Below are 22,222 nucleotides of genomic sequence, written 5' to 3'. Positions count from 1 at the left end.
GCTTTCTCTGACAAGCGTCAGTGAGGGAAAATGTCTCAGAAAGGGTGGAACGTTTGTGCTTGATGCCACCAATTTCAGAGCAACTCCATTGTTATTTAGGGCCTATTACAGCAATACGGATTTGAGACACAGACTCATTGGCACTAAGGCCTTCTGCCTGTTGACCCTGCAAGATTTGAAAGAAGGGCTGCTGAAGGAATTCTACCGTATTGCTAAAAAGTCTTGAGTCACCCTTTATTTCTTCATATTTTGCTTGGAAAAATCGGAAAGAGGTGCATGGATTTATTGAAACATTGGGAAAAATATATGGAAATACAGTGTATGAGGCAAAAACAGAGTTTGTACAAGTCTACAATCTTAAAAGTCAATATTTGGTGTGACTGGCTTTATTCTTTAACACAGCCTAGACTCTTTAAAGTTGAAATGTATTCATCACACACTGCTTTGAAACTGACACACGCTTACAGATGTTCCAGAAATCAGTTGCTAAGGTAACCTACCAATATAATTACTACAAGGTCATATGTTAATCAACAGTACTCATTATTCTCACTGGTAGTTGCTTCAGCCTCTCACTCGGGAGTTGAGAAAATTTATGTCAAGTGCAACCTACTTTCTACAGTATCGGGTCACCATATTGCTTCCAGTGTGTACGCAGCTTTAGAAAAGCTTTCTTGTCATTTCTTCAGGAAAGTAGTCTTCAGGAATAGTTCTCCAGGCTTCTTGAAGGACATTCAAAGCTCTTCTTTGGATGTTTCTGCCTTTTGTTCTGTTCTCTTTCAAGATGATCCCACACTGCTTCACTAATGTTGAGGTTGAGGATCTGGGGAGGCCAATCCATGACTGACAGTGTTCTACTGTCTGTTCTTCCATCCGGGTATGTTTTTACAGCATTGGCGGTGTGTTTGGGATCATTGTCATGCTGAAAAGTAAAGCTGTTTTCCAGACACTTTCTAGATGGCATTGTATGGTGGATTATGGTGGATTCTCAGCTTATAATTCCATCAATTTTGACAAGATTTCCAACACCACTGGCTGAAACGGAGGCCTAAACCATGACTGTGCCTGGGACTTTGTTTTTCTTCCATATATCTGTTTTTTTAAGGACACACTGCAAACCATGCTATGTTTTTGGCTAGTAGCTCTTTGGAAATCAAGTTTTTAGTATTTTCCATTGTATGACAGGCTGACCATAACGAAGATACAATTTAATTTTTTTTTATCTTGTCTATTATGTGCAGGCATAAGACTGGTTCAATCCATGAGCTAAGTGCCTGTGTGTGTTTGAATGATTCGTAGGCCGGTGTTAAGTGGCTTAACCCCAAAAAGTTTTTTTCCAGGTATAAGAAGTGGACTAAAAACGCCTGAAAAAGCAGCAAATGTCTAAATCTTTGAAAGGCCATCGAAAAGCCTAAGAGAACTAGTGCTCAAGACCCCCTAAAAGAAAGAAAGAAAAAACACTCAAAAAACCCACCAAAAAACAAGAATGTATGGCTCCTTCGAAGCAAAATATAATGAAATGGGCGGTCGTTCAAGACTTTAGCGCAGAACTATACTTTTATCGGGGCGATCGTGGCTCAAGAGTTGGGAGTTCGCCTTGTAATCGGAAGGTTGCCGGTTCGAGCCCCGGCTTGGACAGTCTCGGTCGTTGTGTCCTTGGGCAAGACACTTCACCTGTTGCCTACTGGTGGTGGTCAGGGGGCCCGGTGGCGCCAGTGTCCGGCAGCCTCGCCTCTGTCAGTGCGCCCCAGGGTGGCTGTGGCTACAATGTAGCTGCCGTCACCAGTGTGTGAATGTGTGTGTGAATGGGTGGATGACTGGATATGTAAAGCGCTTTGGGGTCCTTAGGGACTAGTAAAGCGCTATATAAATACAGGCCATTTACCAGGCCATTTATACTTTTTTTATTTTCTTCAAAGATTGCTGAAAGAATAAGGCTATATCTGTCGTATACATCCATAAAGTTAATAAAATGTGCCCAGAGATGACTACTGTCGGGACAATCACATTGAACTAAAAATAACATTGAACTGAAGTGAATATAAACAATGAGCATAGTTTGAAGAGTGAAGTCGCTCAGGAAGTGCTTTAAACCTGCATTCTTTCTAAAGACAAGCCAGAGGTGACTCTTCTGGTTCCAGGAAAGGCATGCAACGGTACAAAAACTGCTACTTCCCTCTCTTGTTTTATGCCCTCCATAAAAAATTTCTTCAAGGCTTTATGTTATCAGTCAATAGTTTCAAGTAATTTTTAACCAAGCAATATGTTTACTTTGTAAATGACAATTGCATGTAAAAATACTTTTGAAAAACTAGTTGTTACTGTATGAGTGCCATGCATTCTCTTGCAAAAGAGCAAGATAGCAAAAAAGAGTCCACCCATCCATTTTCTTCCACTTATCCAATTTGGGGTTACAGTAGGGCTGGAACTACTCCCAGGTGTCACAGGGTAAGAGCAGTGGATACCCTAGATAGGTCACCAATTTGTTGCAGGGCTAACACAAAGAAACAGACAAGCATTCACAAACCTACGCCCGATTTAGAATATCTTTGGACTCAGACACGGGCCCCACACAGAAAGGCCCCGGCCAGCTGGTGGATTCAAACTCAGGAATGGCTTGTTCTGGGGCAGTGGTGCTAACCACCACACCACTAGGCGAGGTCAAAGTGGCATTTATTACATGCTAACACACATGGATTTGGAATACATACAGCTCTAATTGCAGTGTGGTGTACTAACTGCCCCCTCAATGATTGGGGGTAGTGAGTTACTTTGGTAAGCCTGTCAAACTAGACAGCTTTTCTTTTTCTTCAGCAACTGTGTTACTTTCAGTCTTTGTTACACGTGCCTCATTATGTGGTTTGCACTTCTTGTGAGAGAACTGCAGCTTTATACCTGTCTGCTTTCTTTTTTAAAATTTCAAAAACCTGGGTTTACTTGCCAGGATATTAATCACAATGGTGTGACCGCTTCACTGCAGTCTTTCGGCACAGAGAAGTCAGGAAACAATTGGTTGGAGTCTTCTTATTTCAAGGTTTAGCTGTGAAATCAACAGTTGAATCACAGCAAATATGTCAATCTTTTCAGAAGTCATCTACACAAAAGCACGGAGTTAATGACACTTGCTCTCTAGCCTTGGATATTCTGAATGACTACAACAGCAGACAGTAACTTTGATCAGAAGCAAAACAATACCCGAGGTGTCACAGAATGCTCTGCCTCGATTCATAATTAAATTCCAGGAACTGCATCCCATTATGCACTCATACCCTGGGTCAGGGTGTTAGCCTGACAAAGAATGAAAAGGACGGAAGCAACACTATGTAGTACGTAACATTACATGTAGGACTTTCCGAAGCTTAACAACTCTAAACGGGAGACACGTGTGTGGCGGCTGGATATGCAGATTGGAGAGCAAATTGAGAGAGGAACATCCTGCTTTAAACCTAAATGACTGCTGCCATCCATCACGCCTCGCACTGCACGACTCATGTTTGTCTTTGCGTATGTTTAGGTGTGTTGGTTTGCACTGCGCATTTCCATAATTGCATTTGCTGTGGGAAGAGAAGCACTTACTCTCATTTTCGGCTGTGATTTATCAACCCGAGCGATTCGAGCCAATGCACACACTCATTTATCTCTGCGATGACCTTTTTCCCCAGCAAAAGGAACGGCTGCCATCTTTGTTTTTTTGGTTTTTTTTTCTTCCTCTTTTTTAAGCTGCTTCTTACCCCTTGCCATGGAAGCGAGTATGGTTTTGACATTGATGGCATGCCATTCAGGAATAATTACTATTTCAAGAAAAGGCTTCTTTCAGTTTGTCACTTGTGTGGCTGTTATTATGGAGAAAGTGAATAATGGATGCTGGGAGAAACAAGTAAAAATAGAAGCTTTGTGTCGCTTCGGTTAAACTGGATTGAATATAATGTCAGCGAGTCTGAGGGAGGTACTGAAGACAGAAAGAAAGTACAAACTAAAAGATTTGACCTGAAAACTTCAAGGTCCTGGCTTCCAAAATAACCAAAATAAAAGTGTTTACTGATTTCCCTTGAGATAATAATGTGAGTACAAGGTGAATGTGCATTTGTTGTTTGAGGGTCGCTCTCTTTGAGGCTTCACAGAGCGTGAAAATAAAATCTTGTCAAAAGGAAAAGATCCGGATCAATCACTCTGTAATGTACAGCAGTGGCACCAATGAATGGCTGTAATTGCAACATTTCATATAAGGCAGATGGGAATGCTTTAATTTTAACGGTGCAACATATACGAGTAATTAGCCGTTACTGTCTGCTGTTGCTTTTTTGTAGTCCGCGGCAATAAGAACCAAGACTTGGTTTTTGTTCATATATATAAAAAATAAAGTGACATTTTAATGGTCACCATGACAACAAAAGCTGGTATTTTCTCTGTAGCTCCAGTTAAGCGACTCCATGACCTCGTGGGGTTTGACGGAGAATTTTAGGACACCTTTCCTTCATTAAAAAAAAAACAAAACTCATTAGTGAAACTCCTTAGAGTTGACATTTGGCAAATCCGTGGCTCTCACTAGAGAGAAATTGTAGTCATTTCATAGCCAAAGATGCATTTCAAACCACAAGAACACACAGCCACGAATAAAGATTTGTGGATTCAAATGACACGTTTGTTTCTTCTCCTCATCTTCTTCTTCGGTCGTGGGTGAACTCAGTGAAGTGTGGTGCTGCGTTTTGCTGCACAGTGACTGCAGTGTTTTGATTCACACCACTGACTGACTTTCTCCCATAGCAACAGTGCCCGAGGCTCACTGGTAGAGCCATCTGCCGCGCCACAATGAGAGACAAAATGTGACTTCTTCGAAACAAAGCTATAATGAAATTGAATGAAGCGATGCTTCCATAAAACCAGCAGCGCCTCCGTCTTCACCCCTCTGTGCATTACCAGTACGTGCACTGTTTTATTTGGCCCAGGACACACAATCTGTGGTTGACTCTCTAATGATTGGATTCTTTTAAGTCAGTTTTTGTACCTGTGATTATAATCAAAATACAATTTAAGTAGCTCCCATCCATATACATATGAATACTGTCAAATCTGTGTCTCATCTGTAATGTAGAGTGATCAGTTGTGACAATAAACTCAGGCATGTGACATAAGAATCGAATAAGATCAGTTGTGGAAATTGCCTTAACACATATCACCCACCTAAAAATTGTAGCAGAACAAGTAACAATAGCAGTGACACTCCCCGATGACTGTGGTCTCTCAGAAGACTATCCAGGTAGATCCTGAGCTGAAAACCTAAGGGTGTTTTTCCCTCCTCATTCCAGCAACACAACAAACACAGTAAACTAGACAAAAGACTCACACGGATGAACTTTCCACAGGATTCACCTTTACAGAAACACATAGGCCAGGGATGTCAAACTCATCCACTTTAACTGATAAAACTGCCCAGACATTTCTGTCATTTAATGGTTTATCTATTACTGAACTACTTTCGTGTGGTATGAATGGCAGTGTCTGTATCAATAGGCAAAGCTGTAAAACTTATGAAAATACAGTTAGGAGTTTAAAATCTGTGCACTTCTTCACATTTTCCAAAGCCTTCCAGTCGGCCAGATCGGAGTCTTTGCCGGCCTTATTCTGGGCCCTGGGCCTTATGTTTGACACCCCTGACATAGGCCTTACCTAAACACCCACAAAAGCAAGAGGTGCCAGACACACCCAGACGTCACATGAGCCTGTTAAGCAGCACTAAGGGGACTTGCACAGTATTAGGCAGGTGTTTTAATGTTTTGGCATATGGCTGTAAATGCATTTGGTATGCAACCCCAGTAAATTTCCCATAAATCCTTCCTGCCTAAGTCATATCCTTTGAGCACGACACTCATGCCGTAATTCCAGCCTATGCTGTACGATGATGAACACAAACACACACGCACAGCCAGATGGGCTTTCTGGCAGCTTCTACCTTGTCTCCGTCCACGAAGGTCTGACCGTCGCTGGCTCTTCTCCAGGAAATGTCAGGCAGAGGCTCGCCCTCAGCCACGCAGGAGATCATGGCAGCGCTGCCCTCTACGGCTGTCACGTTTTTCAGCTGGGTGATATGGGGCTGGACTGGAGATCACAGAGGACAAGCGGGGGAGAGAAGGTAAATAAGAGAAAAAAAGTGAGTAGAGGAGAACAGATTTGAAGGCCAGAAGAAAAGGTGTGAGTAAGGAAGGAGAAGTGAATAAAAGGATGAGCAGGAGAGAAACTGTCAAAGATCTAACTCATAAAGTGAGTTAGAAGATGAAGGCTATACCATGGGGTTTAAACACCAAGCTGATGCATGACTTTGGTACTGACAGAGTAGGCCAAGATAATTTATACAGTGCAGTCATACTCTACAGGTTTGATATAGTGAGAAAGCATGGCCTCTGGCCTATTTTGCACACACTCATTGGACTAGATGAGAAAACTGACTTTGCTAAAGTTTGAAAGAACAAATCAACTGATCCACGTTTTTTATTTTAAATGAATACAGATTTCTGTCTGGAAGGATGCCTCTCCAGCACCGTGTGATTTGCTTTTGGCACAGAGTGAGCACCGCGATAAGTGCTGAAAAGCGTGCCGTTGGGGGCTGGTCCCTGCTCGCCTCCCCCTGATAAGATGCTCTAAGCAAGCCCTGAAACCTGATGCATGTCAAGGGCATAGAGCATGTCACATGAATCATGGATTACTTCTTTTTTCCCCCCACACACACTGCACTTACGTTGTTAACAGGGTGCTTGCAAAGTAGCATGGCATAAAATCCGAAAGGCAAAGGGAAGTGAACAGGAAATAGTGACTACTGTACTGAAGGCTTTTAACACCGCCCGGGGGGAAGTGTTTGGCAATTTCACATGGCTTCAACCTCGAGGTGAAGGAGCCATCTTGAGGGATTTTGGGAGCTTGTCAAAACATGGGGGTCACAAAAACATATACACAGGCAACCAGGCAAATATTCCTCTGCCTACAAGGACTTTTAGTAAGTGACCAAACTGCATAGGCACAAATAACCAACAAAGATGGTTAGACAAAATTAGCCTGAATCTCAACTTTAATAAAAAAAAAGGTTTACAGTAACAATAAACTCACTAAAAACATTCACGAAAATGGCTCGATTTAACTTACTGTATTCATGAGAAATTCACAAGTTTTGTTATTGGATGGTAGATGAGACATGGTTTAAAGGTTTAGGATGATATCACTGCAACAGCCCTTTAAAAAGGTTCTTGGTTTGAAACAACCCTTCTGGAAGTAATAAAAAAATCATTAAAACTACAATCATAGGTGGGAAATGTACACAGATGCTTCACACAGAGAAAAAGTTGAAGTACTGATTCAACTTCTTTACTCAAGTCAAAGTGAAAACGTTCTGGCTCTGAATGAATGTACTTACAGCGTCAAAGTAAAAAGCAGCTCTTTGAAGGACTTTTCAAGCAGCTATTTTTGTGTAACTGACCTTCGTTTCCTGTCATGATGTCACAAACTGTACTTTTCTCTGTCATAGACGGGTTTGCTTTGCACTCGTTTTCCCCGAATATGTTATTTTGCCTCTTTCATCTCTGTCTCAGATCCCTTCCCTTCATTTAGGTTCAAATCAGTTTGATATCGAGAAGGCGCGCAGTGACAGGAAATAACAATAGCAGCCCTCACATATCTTGAAGCAAAAGTAATAAGGCTCCTTTGAAAATGTACAAATGTTGGGAGCGAGAGTAAGAAAAAGCTTACTTTCTCACTGTGTCAGAAAAACAAAGGGTTCTAGTAAGTTGTAGATACTTGGGGATACCTAGGGATTAGCGAATGGTCAGCTGCACCAACAAAGAAAACAGCCAATAAACAAGAAAAGGGGGTTTGTCAGATTACTGTATTTGGAGATAAAATAGTAAGATATAATTTGAGCAATTTAATCAGGTATGTGCAGAGGTTAATGTGGGCTGGATAATCTAGCTGTACTCTAACTGTACTGAGAGAATTAATAAGCAACGCAATCTTACATGCATTGAAGCAGGTTAATGCATGTCATTCTTGAATGAGTTAATCTTTCATGTGCTGCAGCCTGGCATTGCTTCTAGTGACAGTGTGGAGTTAGTGCACAGTGGTGAGAAAATAATGACATCACACAGCCCCGTTACACCCTCCAAGGTTCAAGGTTCAAGGTTCTTCAAGGTTCTTTATTATTTGTCACATGTATAGTTATACAAGTATAACACACAGTGAAATGTAGCCTGACACGCTCCTCGACATGTGCAAAAATTGGGGGGGGGGGGGTAGAGGAAGAACATTATATATATATATATATATATATATATATATGCACATATAGTATATACACTGGGTGAATGTGCAGTAGTAGCAGCAAGCAGGTGAATTCTGTACATTAATATGAATAGATATCTGACTATTTTACAGGATAGACAATATAAACATATTTAAAATTAAAGGAATTGAAATGTACATTGTGCCTTGGTTTAGTGTCTGGAAGAGTCCTGTCTCAGTCAATTATAGATGATGTGAGAGGGCGGGTGTGTGTGTTTAGGGCACGGATGGCTTGGGGATAGAAGCTCCTCTTGTCACGGCGGGGTGCGCCGATGTGTGTGGAAACAGGACCCAAAAGCAGATGATGACGAGGAATTGTAATGATTAACAGAAAGGTGAACCTTTAATGCGATGACGGCAGGGAAATGAACCAAGAGACCAAAAACAAACAGGCAAAACACTAAGAAACAAAATACTAAATGGTACTGAGACCAAAACCTAAACTATGACTGTGGTGGAAAAATAATAAACAAAGACCATGACTAAGACTAATAATACATAACAGATGAAAACTAGAACTATGACTGAGGTGAGGTAAACAGGCTAAGACCATGACTAAAACTGTGACCCTGGTGAGATAAACAGACGAACCGACAATGGCATGAAGAAAACAAAAGGCTTAAATACAGACATGAGGTGATCAGGGGAAGTGGGGACACATGGGGGAACAGCTGACAGACATAAACCTAATGACAGGACCAGGAGAGAAAGCTAAATACAATGAACAAAGAACACATGACATTGTCAAAATAAAACAGGAAATACTAACAACTAAACATGACAACACAACTCAACAGACCCAACACGTGATGAATAAATACCAAACCCCAAAACATAGAAAACCCAGGAACAATAACCAATAACTGCCTAAACTAAAGGCAAAATAGGAAATAACACAAACTAATAACATATCAAAAAATACAAAGAAAACTCAGAGTGCTGGGTCGGAGACCCAGCCTGTGACACCTCTTGAGTCTCTCTGTCCTTGCCCGGAAGATGCGGAACCTTCTACCAGATTGCAGAAGTTGGAACAGTTTGTTGCCAGGATGGGACGGGTCCTTCAGTATCTGCGCTGCTCTAGTCCGGCATCTCCTGGTGTAGGTGTCCTGAAGCGGGGGGAGAGCAATCCTGCAGCAGCGTTCTGCTGTACGGATCACTCTCTGGAGAGCTTTTTGGTCCTTCACACAGCTGTTCCCGAACCACGATGTCATGTTCTGTGTGAGGATGCTCTCCACAGCGCCTGTATAGAAAATCCTGAGGATCTTTGGAGAGACCCTGAACTTCTTCAGTTGTCGTAGGTGATACAGGCGCTGCCTAGCCTTTTTGGTCTGGACCTGAATGTGGGCAGCCCATGTCAGGTCTGAGGAGATGTGGACACCAAGATACTTGAAGGACTGCACCCTCTCCACTGGAGCTCCATTGATGATAATGGGCTTGTAGTCTCTGTGCTGACCCCTTCTGAAGTCCACCACCAGCTCCTTGGTCTTGCTGACGTTCAGCTGGAGGTGGTTGTCCTGGCACCACGATGCCAGATTCTTCACTTCATCCATGTAGGCCGCCTCATCGTTGGAGATGGCACCCAACACCACTGTGTCGTCAGCAAACTTCACAATGGTGTTGGAGCCATGGGTGGCCACACAGTCTGAAGTGTAGAGGGAGTAGAGCAGTGGCGAGAGGACACATCCCTGATGTGCTCCTGTGTTGATGGTGATGCTGTTGGAGAAGCACCTGCCCACCCTCACCACCTGAGTTCTGCCAGTGAGGAAGTCCAACACCCATGCACACAGACGGCTGTTAAGTCCCAGATCCCTCAGCTTTGTGAACAGTCTGCAGGGCACTATTGTGTTAAACGCTGAACTGTAATCAACAAACAGCATTCGCACATAGTTACCCTGTTTCTTGTCCACGTGGCTGAGAGTGGTGTGTAGGACGTGGGCGATGGCATCCTCTGTGGATCTGTTGGATCTGTAGGCGAACTGCAGCGGATCTGTGGTGTCTGGGATGGAGGAGGAGATGATGTTTTTCAGCAGCCTCTCAAACACCTTCATTACTACCGAGGTCAGTGCAACTGGCCGGTAATCGTTCAGGGATGAGGGTTTGCTGTTCTTGGGCACAGGGATGATGGTGGATCTTTTGAAGCATGTGGGGACCACAGACTTCGCCAGGGACTCGTTGAAGATGTAAGTGAACACACCTGCTAGCTGGTCAGCACAGCAGCGCAGCAGACGGCCGGTGATACCGTCTGGCCCCGCCGCTTTCCTTGTGTTCACTCTCCTCAGTGCCGCTCGGACGTCATGCTCCGCGATGCTGGTCACCGGTCTCTCGCTGATGACATCACTGTCCTCGGTAGTCAGGCGGTAGATAGCATTAGCCGCCTGGCTAACCTCGAAACGGGCGTAGAACCGATTCAGCTCGTTGGTGAATGCAGAGTCGGCGTTGATCGGCGCAGTGTCCCTGGCTTTGTAGTCCGTACTGGTGCGTAGTCCGTGCCACATACTCCGTGTGTCGCCCTGGTGGAAGCGGGACTCCACACGTTCCCGGTACCTGCGTTTGGCATCTCTCACCGCGCGCCGCACGCCGTATGAGGCCGCTTTGTAGGCGCTCATATCGCCAGTGGCGAGACCCGCGTTGTAGGAGGCGGTCCTGGCGTTTACTGCAGTGCGGATCGATCTGTCCATCCACGGTTTCTGGTTTGGGAATGTGGTGACTCTCGCAGTGGGGATAATCTCCTCCGCTAGCATATTGACGAAGCATACTGCTACTTCCGTAAACTCGTTGATGTCGACTGCGCATGCTCTGAACATGTCCCAGTCTACGTCGTTGAGTGCGTCCTGTAGCGTAGCTTCTGATTGGGCAGTCCACCGTTTTACTTCCTTCGTGGTCACGTCTTCCCTCCGTATGCTTTGTTTATACTGGGGAATGAGGAAGATGGCGTTGTGGTCAGACTTCCCAAAAGCCGGGTGTGAGACAGCTTTGTAGCCCTGCTTGTATGGCGTGTAGCAGTGATCCAAAATCCGATCCCCTCTCGTTGGACACGAGACATGCTGGTAAAAGTTTGGCATGACTTGTCTGAGGTTCGCTTTGTTAAAGTCTCCTGCTACAATGAGGGCTGCGCCCGGGTCCTTGTTTTGAAGCGAGCTCAGCACATCATGTAATTCGGACAAAGCCATACCTGTGTCCGCTTGGGGTGGGATGTAGACCGCCGTGGCGAAGACTGAGGTGAACTCACGGGGCAGATAGAAAGGGCGGCACTTAATGCTCAGGAACTCCAGATGTGGTGAGCAGCCGCTGGAGAGAGTAGAAATGCTCCTGGCATCACACCACTTTCTGTTTACCATGAAACACACTCCCCCACCTTTGGTTTTGTTCGACTCTGCCGTTCTGTCCGCGCGGAGCACAAAGAATGAATCCGACGGAGTTACGGCCTGGTCCGGCACGGTGGGGGACAGCCATGTCTCTGTGAAGCACAGAATGTTGCAGTCCCTCATGTCACGTTGGAAGATGACCCTTGCTCTTAGGTCATCGAGCTTGTTCTCCATGGATTGTACATTGGCCAGTAGGATACTGGGCAGTGGTGCGCGATGCGCCTGCTGTCTCAGTCTGTTCCTAATACCAGCGCGTTTTCCCCGGCGCTTCTTTGTTCTGCGCCTCGGATGAGCGGCCCGTCCTCCAGACATTAGTTTTTTTCTTTTTATTACTTTGATGCGTTCATGGTGCAAATGTCAATGAAGTTGTGCATGTGTCAAGCTAGCACTACAGAAGACGAGCTTCCATGAATGGAGTAAAGAATTTTTAGGTGGCAGGCGATTGCAGCTCATCAAACATCATCAAAAGTTGGTAAGCTAACGGTACAGTTGGGAAACAAAGGGGGATTGCACTTTCCACAACCTAGCAGCAATACTGTGGAATGGTTTACCTCCTCTACGCACCATCGACTCTGTGGCTTCTTTTAAAAAACAGCTGAAAACACATCTATTTAGATAGACATCTGGGTCATGTTCTTGTTTTTGTGTAAAGCACTTTGTAACAGATTCCTGTAAATAAATTTTACTTACTTACTACTAGTCTAAGGAGCTTGGAAAAAGAAAAGCATCTGGACTTCTTTAAATTGCTTGAAGACGTTTCACCTCTCATCCGTGAAGCTTCTTCTGTCACGATCCTGGGTCTTTTGACCCAGCGTTTTGAGTTTTAGTTTATGTTTAAGCCCTTCAGGTTTTCTAAGTTCATTTTTTATCATGCCTAGGTTGTTCTAGTTCTTTGTTATTAGATTCCCCTTGTGTCTTCCGCCCATGTCAAGTCTCCCTTCCCCTTCATGTGTTTAATGTCTGTGTCTTACGTTTTCAAGTTCAGGTTGTCATGTCTGCGTCTTATGTTTCCTGTTTTATTTTGAAGAGGTCTGGTGTTCCTGTGTTCATCGTGTTAAGTTTTTCTCTTCCACTGTGACGTCGTTATGTTCATGTGTTGGCTGTTTCTCCATGTGTTCCCACTTCCCTCATTATCCTCCTGTGTGTATTTAGTCCGTGTGCTTTCAGTCATTCTTTGTCAGGTCGTCTGCTCATCCATGTCACAACTTCAGGTATCTATGTCAGTTCACCATGTTTAAGGTTTTTTCATGTTTAGTTTTAGTTCACCCAGTTTAGGTTATTGTTTAGTTTCATCAATGCCCTTTTGTTTGTACCCTCTTTGCTAGCTTCAATAAACGGCTTGTTTTTTGTTAAATCCACGCCACGTTCAGTTTTTGGTCTGCGTTTGAGTCCTCTTTTGCAAACACATACAGTCTGCCCCAGCCAGACTGTGACATCTTCAGTTATAAGGTAAAATGTTAGAGAGTCCCAGATTTAAGCCCTATGAGAGTATCCCCCCAAGAGGGACGATGGACCCCCTAATGATCCTCTACCTATTTACATAAGCCAATGTGTGAAAATAGGTGTAGGTCACAATCAGCCAAGGTTTCCTAGCTCCACCCTATCATGTGACTTCCTGAGGTGCATTGGTGACCTCAGGAAATCACACGATAGGGTGGGGGCTACGTTTCACAATGAGTTCACCCGAAACCTTGGCTGATGGACCCCCTGTCCATCGTCCCTCTTGGGGGGAACACTCCCATAGGGTTTAAATCTGGGACTCTCCACCATTTGACCTTAAAACTGAAGAACCTTCTTGGATGAGAGGTGAAACGTCTTCTAGCAACTTAAAGAAGTCCAGACACTTTTTTTCCCCAAGCTCCTTAGACTACAATGACCTGGATGACTGAGAACCTTCACAGACATACTTACTACTAGTTGCTGTATTTCTCAGGGAGAGTAACAAATGTTAACGTTTGACACAGACATTTTTTTCAAAGATAAGAATTGCTCAGCGAAGTGAAATTTTTTGAACTGGAAATGCAATCAGATATTGGATCCATACATGATGTGTTGAATTATGTTTTTGTGAAACATCTCACAAAACGAACTGAAGTATAGGAGTTTTGCATTATTCAAGGTTGCATGAAAGTTCTGCACTTTGACAAAAATGTCCAACTTAGTAGACATTTATGGTCCCAATAAATTGAGTCATTGGGTTTTTTTTTATGAAGAATGTTTACATATGGCATGTGGTATTGTAATGTTAGTCAGCTAATAGCCAAGCAGCCAAGGAGCTAATGAGTCATCTCATTTTTACATTTTTTTTCTTGACTTTTGGCCTCCCTGTGAGTCCTGAATCTAACATCTTCCATATGCCAGCATGTGCAGAAAGTATCTTATCATTGATAAGACACTTTTATATTTCTATAAGCATTTTGGATATGATTGATGCCTTGTGCCCGGTCTCAGTGCAGTTATACGAATATCGGCAGGCAGTAGGGATGAAGCAAACAATAAAAAAGAAAATCACTTAACAATAAACATCTTCTCAAATCCCAGCACAAACAACCACATTAATGGCTTATTTACGCTACAACCAAGTCCTCAACTCTTGTTTTCCTCAATCAAGTCAAATAGATTTGCTGGGAATAGCAAGGATAATTTTACTTGTTTCAACAACAAATCAGCGCACTTCAGAACTCATTCAGAATCAAGTGTCCTTTTCTTGAAAATAGTGCAACAATCTGCTTGATTCTGTTTTGTGTCAATACAAAAGGCCACATAGAGAAGAGGCGAAATTATCTCAACCGTCGGGTTTTTCCCCCCCTTTTTTTGCTATAAGGCCCCATAATGAGGCACAATTTCTTTGTTAGGATGATGTCTGCAGAGTGAAAGATGTTAAAAGCATCATGTTCTGACAGCTCTTCGTGTGCAAACATACAAATACAGATTCAAAACGATCCGACTGCCAAACACAGAAAACTGTTAATGGCTGAAACTGGTCTGAACCAGTTCTACAGTTCCTATCCACAGCTGTTTGCCTCAAATGCCCTTCATCATAAAAATATTAAATGAAAAAACTCACATTTGTCAAGCGTGATGCACAAACCACTCTGCAGGGACTGCTATTAATAATGTTTTATTGAAAACATTTCCTCTTTAAATGAGAAGCGTTCTTTACGCTAAAAGACAAAAATCCTAAATTTATTTGACCTTGGATTTTTACTAAGTGAACTTTATTCTTATTCAGTTTGTAAATTCAAATGAACTTCTTTAAGTTTCTCTTAAACTCAGCATGACAAAAAAACTATTAGTATTTTACTCTAACACATGGTAATACCTCTAATTACGCTTAATTATTCTAATTACAGGTATTATAATAATTGTACTTGCAAATGTTGTATTTTGCTACTGCACATTGTCAGCCCTGGCAGGCTCAATCCTAACCATAACCCATGAAAAAGCCATTAATATGTCAGAAAGAGAAGAAAGTGGCATAAATGTACAGTTTGTCACATTGTTAGTTCATGAAAGACCAAAAAAGATGGTTTGCTTTGACGCCTCTTGGCAGACAGTTAATGCAGGAACAAGCCTGCTTATGCAGCTAAACAGTATTTTCATCCTCTCTATAGTAATATTTGACATAAGGCTCTTTTCCCACCCACTGACAGGTATCAGAAGGTAAAATGTGGTACTGACTGTATCTGATAATTATAACCTCTGCATTTGTTGTTTCAGCTGTGCCGATCCACAAAGCAAATGTCAGCACAGATTCTCTCCTGTCATCCCTGATGCCTCTTGTAATGTTCCAGAGTTTAGAGGGTTTAACTGAAAAATCATTTTTGTTATTTTTATGGTGATGTAATTTACTGTCTTTGCTGTCAAGACTTGTTCTTGGCTACATGCATGAAGAAACAGAAATGGTAGATTCAAGTGAACATACATAGGGAATAAACCCCCCAGAAAAGAATGTATTTGTGATGTGTTCAGTGAACGTGTGCAAATTACAGAATGAAAAACCCATTAAAGTGGGTGCTGTGTTTCATAGACTACTGACAATGGGGGGAAAAAATGCAAACTGTGGCAAACGCTTAAGAGTCTGTCTGCAGATAGATGAAAATCTCTGCTTCTGTGATAAATGTCTCCCGGTACAGCTGCTGAGTGTTGCAGGGAAAATGTAGGATCTGCTTACTCTTTTTCTGAAACCTGACATTTACTGTTGATGCTTCAGATAGCTGAAGAATTATCTTCTATCAAACTGTATCGCTGACAACATTTAGCCATGGAAGCTGTCAAAAACGTATACTCTGCTGGTCAAAAACTGTTGCTGTAGCTAACAAAAGTTACTGTGCAGCAATGCTTAGCTAACTGCTAATATTGCTATCCTAATATGATGAGAGCGCCAATCATAACACTGTGTTTGTTAGCACTCTTTTTTCAAAGGGATCTCTTTCATTCTAAGACTCTGTATTTGCATTCAGAGACTTTAAAAACATAGCTTTGCATGCTGCCATATAAATGGGCTCTTTTAAAGAGTGTCTGAAACAATCCATTTTAGCACGTTTCTTACAGGTCACCTTGCTTACAGCCCATTTTCTTCTTCTTTTCACAGTCTTTGTAGAAGCTTTTGCTTGTTGGCATTTTCATGATTTAATTAAAAAAGATAAACTTATAAAAGATAAACGTGCATAAAGATTGCAATCCTTTTTCGTTCCAATCTCGATAAAAGTGACTTATAGCTCATAAAAATCCCAAATCCAGTATCTCAAAGTGTTCCTAAGATCAATCAGGATATATACACTCAACAAAAATATAAACGCAACACCTTTGTTACTGCTCCCATTCCCCATGGGATGGACGTAGAGACCTAAAATTCATTCCAGATACACAATATAACCATCCCTCCCAAACAGTGGTCACAAATCAGTCCAAATGTGTGGTAGTGGGCACATCTGCCATATTGAGATAATCCATCCCACCTCACAGGTGTGCCACATCAGGATGCTGATCTGACATCATGAGTAGTGCACAGGTGTACCTCAGACTGCCCACAACAAAAGGCCACCCTGGAATGTGCAGTTTTGTCTCACAGCAAAATGCCACAGATGCCACAAGCAATGAGGGAGCGTGCAATTGGCATGCTGACAGCAGGAATGTCAACCAGATCTGTCGCCCGTGCATTGAATGTTCATTTCTCAACCATAAGCCGTCTCCACAGGCGTTTCAGAGAATATGGCAGCACATCCAACTGGCCTCACAACCGCAGACCTCGTGTAACCACACCAGCCCAGGACCTCCACATCCAGCAGGTTCACCTCCAAGATCGTCTGAGACCAGCCACCCAGACAGCTGCTGGAACAATTGGTTTGCACAACCAAACTGTCAGAAACCGTCTCAGGGACGCTCAACTGCATGCCCGTTGTCCTCATCGGGATCTTGACCTGACTCCAGCTCGTCGCCGTAACAGACTTGTGTGGGCAAATGCTCACATTCGATGGCGTCTGGCACATTGGAGAGGTGTGCGCTTCACGGATGAATCATGGTTCACATTGTTCAGGGCAGATGGCAGCTGAGAATGTCCCAGTTCTTGCATGGCCAGCATACTCACCGGACATGTCACCCATTGAGCATGTTCGGGATGTGCTTGACCGGCGTATACGACAGCGTGTACCAGTTCCCACGAATATCCAACAACCTCGCACAGCCATTGAAGTGGAGTGGACCAACATTCCACAGGCCACAATTGACAATCTGATAGACTCCATGCGACGATGTGTTGCACTGCATGAGGCAAATGGTGGTCACACCAGATACTGACCGGTTCTGGGTCCCCAGACCCCCAATAGCGCAAAAAACTGCACATTCCAGGGTGGCCTTTTGTTGTGGGCAGTCTGAGGTACACCTGTGCACTACTCATGATGTCAGATCAGCATCCTGATGTGGCACACCTGTGAGGTGGGATGGATTATCTCAATATGGCAGATGTGCCCACTACCACACATTTGGACTGATTTGTGACCACTGTTTGGGAGGGATGGTTATATTGTGTATCTGGAATGAATTTTAGGTCTCTACGTCCATCCCATGGGGAATGGGAGCAGTAACAAAGGTGTTGCGTTTATATTTTTGTTGAGTGTATATATATATATATTCTATACAATATAAAAAGAAGCCTGTCGCACTTCTGAGGTGTTATTGAAGCCTGGGTTGTGGTGTTCAGGTCAGGCGAGGTGGCTGGCCAATCAAGCAAAGTAATAGTATGGTCAGCAGATAATTTGGTAGTAGTTTCGGCACTGTGCCAGGTGATAAGAAATTGGCATCTCCACAAAGCTCGCATGCTCTAAAATCACTTGGTAGACAGCAGTGTTGACTTTGGACCTGATAAAACACAGCAGTCCATCTGCCAGCACCTGCACCAGCAGATCACATGTCACTCTAACTCAGGCGTGTCAAACTCAAATACACAGTGGGCCAAAATTCAAAACTGGAACAAGGTCGCGGGCTAACATTAATATTTATTGGGAAAAAAAATCTTCCTCCAGATTTAAGAATGAATCTCTTCTAATGGACTCAAACAAGTTTTGCTGAAAAACAGAATATGGAACAAGGAAAGCTTAATACTAAACAATATATATATTAGTTGTATAATACCAGTAGGTAGCTCTAATAATAATTTGGTATGGCTCGCGGTATGGCCAAATTTGGCCCGCGGGCCAGAGTTTGACACCTATGCTTTAACTCATCACTGACTTCACCGTAGACTTCAAACACCTTGGATTCTGCTCTTTGCTCTTCCTCCAGACTTTAAGAACTTGATTTCCTAAAATACTGAACTTACTTTCATCTGAAAATAAGAATGTGTCACAGAACCTTTGGTTTAGGAGTGTCTTGATATAAGGGGTGAAACAGTTGTTTGTTGGCTCTGACAACATGCACATGTTAGTAGGTGTACAACAATCACCATCACACAAACGTTCATGCTATTAGCAACAACATTTGCTAAAAGCCATTAAAGAAAAAAAAAAAGCAGATCTGAAAGGAACAAAATTAGTTTTGCAGGTTTGATGGATTTACATTTTGACATAATGGTGGTAGATAATTAGTAAAGAGGAAACTCTCACCAGATCCCAACTCACGGTTGGTTTTTTTTTTTTTTTTGGGGGGGGGGGGGGGGGGGGGGGGGGGTTGGGCTTAATCAGGTCAGTTAGTTATAACCTTTAAAAAGAAGCACCCTTTACCTCTAAATTTGGTTGAAATGTGTGATGGAAAATTTTTGTTTCACCTCATCTAACCTCTGCGTACTATTGATATGCAATTGTAAATTTCTTGTATAACGAAAGAGTGTATGAAGACGGGAAAACAAATGACTTTAAGATTTGCTCAAGGCCATGATACACTTCATTATCAAGCTGGTGCCTAGATGATGGCGAGGATTTCACTCCCAACCACTGAATAGACAAAGATTGTATCCGCACAACGGCTTTAAAGGAGCTGTTATTATTTTACCTGTTGGTCAACGCTGGTACAAACCCCGTTTGCATTGTATTGATCCCTTTGCAAGGGTTTAACTTTCTTTCAATAAATCTCAGAAAATCTGTTTGGTTTCAATGCTTAAATTATTTTTCCGCAACAAAAGAGAAGAAGTGATTCATGATTTTTTTTCTCAAAAAAGAGCTTGGCATTTGTACTAAATTAAATAAATAAAATCTTATCCATACATCCATCCATTCGCTTCCGCTTATCCTTTTCAGGGTCGTGGGGGGCAGTGGAGCTTATCCCAGCTGTCTTAGGGCGAGAGGCAGGGTACACCCTGGACAGGTCGCCAGTCTATCGCAGGGCTAACACACAGACACATTCACACCTCTTTTCAATTTAGAGTTTCAAATTAACCTGTCCCCACTAAATAAAATCTTATTTGGTTGTGAAATGTTAGAATGTGGACATATAATGTCGACTAGCCCTGAAAGTCATTTTTTAAACAATAACAAATTTAGTTTTATAAATCTCATGTCATTATGTGCTTCTGTCACTGGAAACAACATTAGCAGGGCAGCGGGCCTGATGGCAAGAATGGCCTAAGCTCTAATCTCCTGTTTGTTTGATATTTATATTTTATTCCTACATAGCTGCCGTAGAGCACCCACAATTTGGTTTTAAATGTACAATGAAAATAAAAGACTATTCTCTTCTCTTCTATTGTTGGCATAGTTGAACTGTTGATAAAATACACCGTTTTACTCTTTAATAGAATTTAAGATATGTTTTCTAGACTATTTTTGAACGAAACTGATGAAGACAGCATTCAGGTTTTACTTTTTTTTTACCAAATCTCAGTGTTGTTTAGAATTCTCCAAAGTGATCTGTAATATCTTCTCAACAATATTTGCTGGGTAGGAAAGTTAGTGGACCAACAAAGTCATAAAAGTCATTAAAGTAAATGGAAATCCACAGAGAAATTGTTGAGATATTTCAGTCCAGACTAAAGTAATAGAGTGACCAACCAAGCATCCCTTGAGCCACTCTTCTAGCATGTCTAACAAGTACATGCAGCTATTCCTTAATAGTATGGATTTTCTTCTACAGCAACAAATGACTCATTGCCTGAAAAGCAGGACAAGTTGACATAATCCCCGAAGACTGCAGGCTTCAGCCTTTTACAGCTCATGGACTGCTCTTGCAACTTTACAGAGCAGCCAAAAGACACACTATGTTTCCTGGAGGCCCCCAGATGTGAACATCTTAGAGTGTATAAAAGCAAACACCTAACAACAAACATGTGCAAACAGATCTGTGAAAGTGCCACAGAAAAAGATGAGGCTCACAATGGGTTACAGCGCCTAAACACGAGTGAAGCGCACATACACACCTGCACACACCTTGTCTAACTTAAAATTCCTGTTTTCCTCCTGCCTGTGCTGTCAAGGGTAATAAAACTAACTTACAACTGCGTTCTCCCACCACACGGCCTGGAAGCAGAACTCCTCCCACCCCCTTAACTTCTTCATTTAAATGTGCATTTTGAAGAACAAGCGCTTTTCACATCTCCAAAGGATGTTGATGACTTGAGCACAAATCTCCATACATTTTCATGAGCTAGAAGCAGCGCTATCACGTCGATCTGTGAGGAAATAGCTGGCAGGTTTATGAAAATATAAATTGAAATTTTTTATGAGGAGCGCAGTAATTGAAATATGAAGCAATAAATGAAATATTTATTTTTTAACAGAAATATATCACTTTGATAAAGCTGTTATTGGTGTGGGCCGACTGTCATATTTGGACATTTTTTTCTGCATTTCTTTATAAAATGGAATTTGTGGATGTCCTTACAATAAAGCTTTATGGATCAACATAAAACACTGTTTACTGTCATGGGTAATGCTATTACATTTAAAATCTTTGGTGGGGCACCAAATAACAGATAATGGAAAAAGAAAACAAACCCTTTAAAGTGATAGGAAGGGATTTTTTTATGTTAGTCCTGGTTTGGGGAGATAGAAGGAACAACGTGGTTTTTCTTACACTTATCAGTTGGTGCTCAAATAACACTAAAATGTTCCAAGAAAAAGTCCCCCAAACCATTACACGCCAACAGACTGAACTATTGATATGAGGCAGGACAGAACCACACTTTCATGTGAGTCGACCAAAGACTGACTCTACCAGGAGAAGAAATTAAGACAATTTTTATAGTCTTCTGTTGTCCAGTTTTGGTGAGGTGTCTGTAGTTTCCGTTTTTTAACTGACAGGAGTGGTACCCGTAATTATGAGCACTGTTGAAGAGATGTATATAATAAAGTGGCCAGTGTCTGTAGAAAATTAGAAAATTAAATTTAATTAAACCTTATTAATATTTTATATATTGTTCTAAAACCTTCATATTTCTTGAACATGTCTTATTATATTTTGATTTTGATCCACAGTGCCTCTTACCTTATGGATCTATTTTATCTTGTTATATTATTGTATATTTTCTTTTACTAATCTTTTTGACATTATTTGCACTATTTTTAATAGTTGTGATTAATATCTGAAAATTTAGGATAAATAAACTGTATCTTATACAACTATAGTATTTTACTCAGATTGCATGCTTACCAAACACTTTGAGGAAGAGCTCTCTTTCCTGGGATCCTGCCTTATTGGTGGCTCTGCAGGAGTAGGTGCCTCCATCACCCTGCCGGATGTTGCGGATGGTTAACATGCTCCGCCCGCCATCAAGCCTGTTCAAAATGTACTGGTCCGATGGCTCCAGCTGCTGCCCTTTCCTGCACGAGTGAAAAGCAGAGGCACATAAGTAAGGAGTGGAAATATTTGGCAACTACCTCAAAACTGACACTGAACTCCTAAAATATGAATGCGTCAGTACACGTTTGATGTTACAGATGTATAATCTCTGTATTTTGGGTGTCAACCGATCCCATAAAAATCAGGCAAAGTGCAGACACCTCGGCTTTGAAACTATTTCTATCTATAGCAGGTAAACAGGTGAAAACATGACGGCACTTTTTATAGACACTATTTGAAGTGTGATGAAAGGATTGTTTTGGATA

General features: G+C 42.2%; 1 protein-coding gene across 1 annotated transcript in view; it reads right to left on the bottom strand.

Moving 5' to 3' along the window:
* Positions 1-22,222, bottom strand: part of ncam2a (neural cell adhesion molecule 2a) — a 460,352-nt gene that overhangs the window by 70,797 nt on the left and 367,333 nt on the right. The window contains exons 7-8 of the mRNA XM_085347241.1: positions 21,768-21,937; positions 5,951-6,096 (exon numbers count right to left, since the gene is read on the bottom strand). Of these exons, the coding sequence (XP_085203367.1) occupies positions 5,951-6,096; positions 21,768-21,937 (316 nt within the window). The remainder of the gene's footprint in view (positions 1-5,950; positions 6,097-21,767; positions 21,938-22,222) is intronic.

The sequence above is a fragment of the Diplotaxodon limnothrissa genome, linkage group LG23, assembly GCF_057381915.1.
Source record: "Diplotaxodon limnothrissa isolate DT_005_m linkage group LG23, D_limnothrissa_male_GT1.1, whole genome shotgun sequence".
NCBI lineage: Eukaryota > Metazoa > Chordata > Actinopteri > Cichliformes > Cichlidae > Diplotaxodon > Diplotaxodon limnothrissa.
Note: the sequence above shows the minus strand (reverse complement) of the source record. Positions and strands in the feature narration are given on the sequence as shown.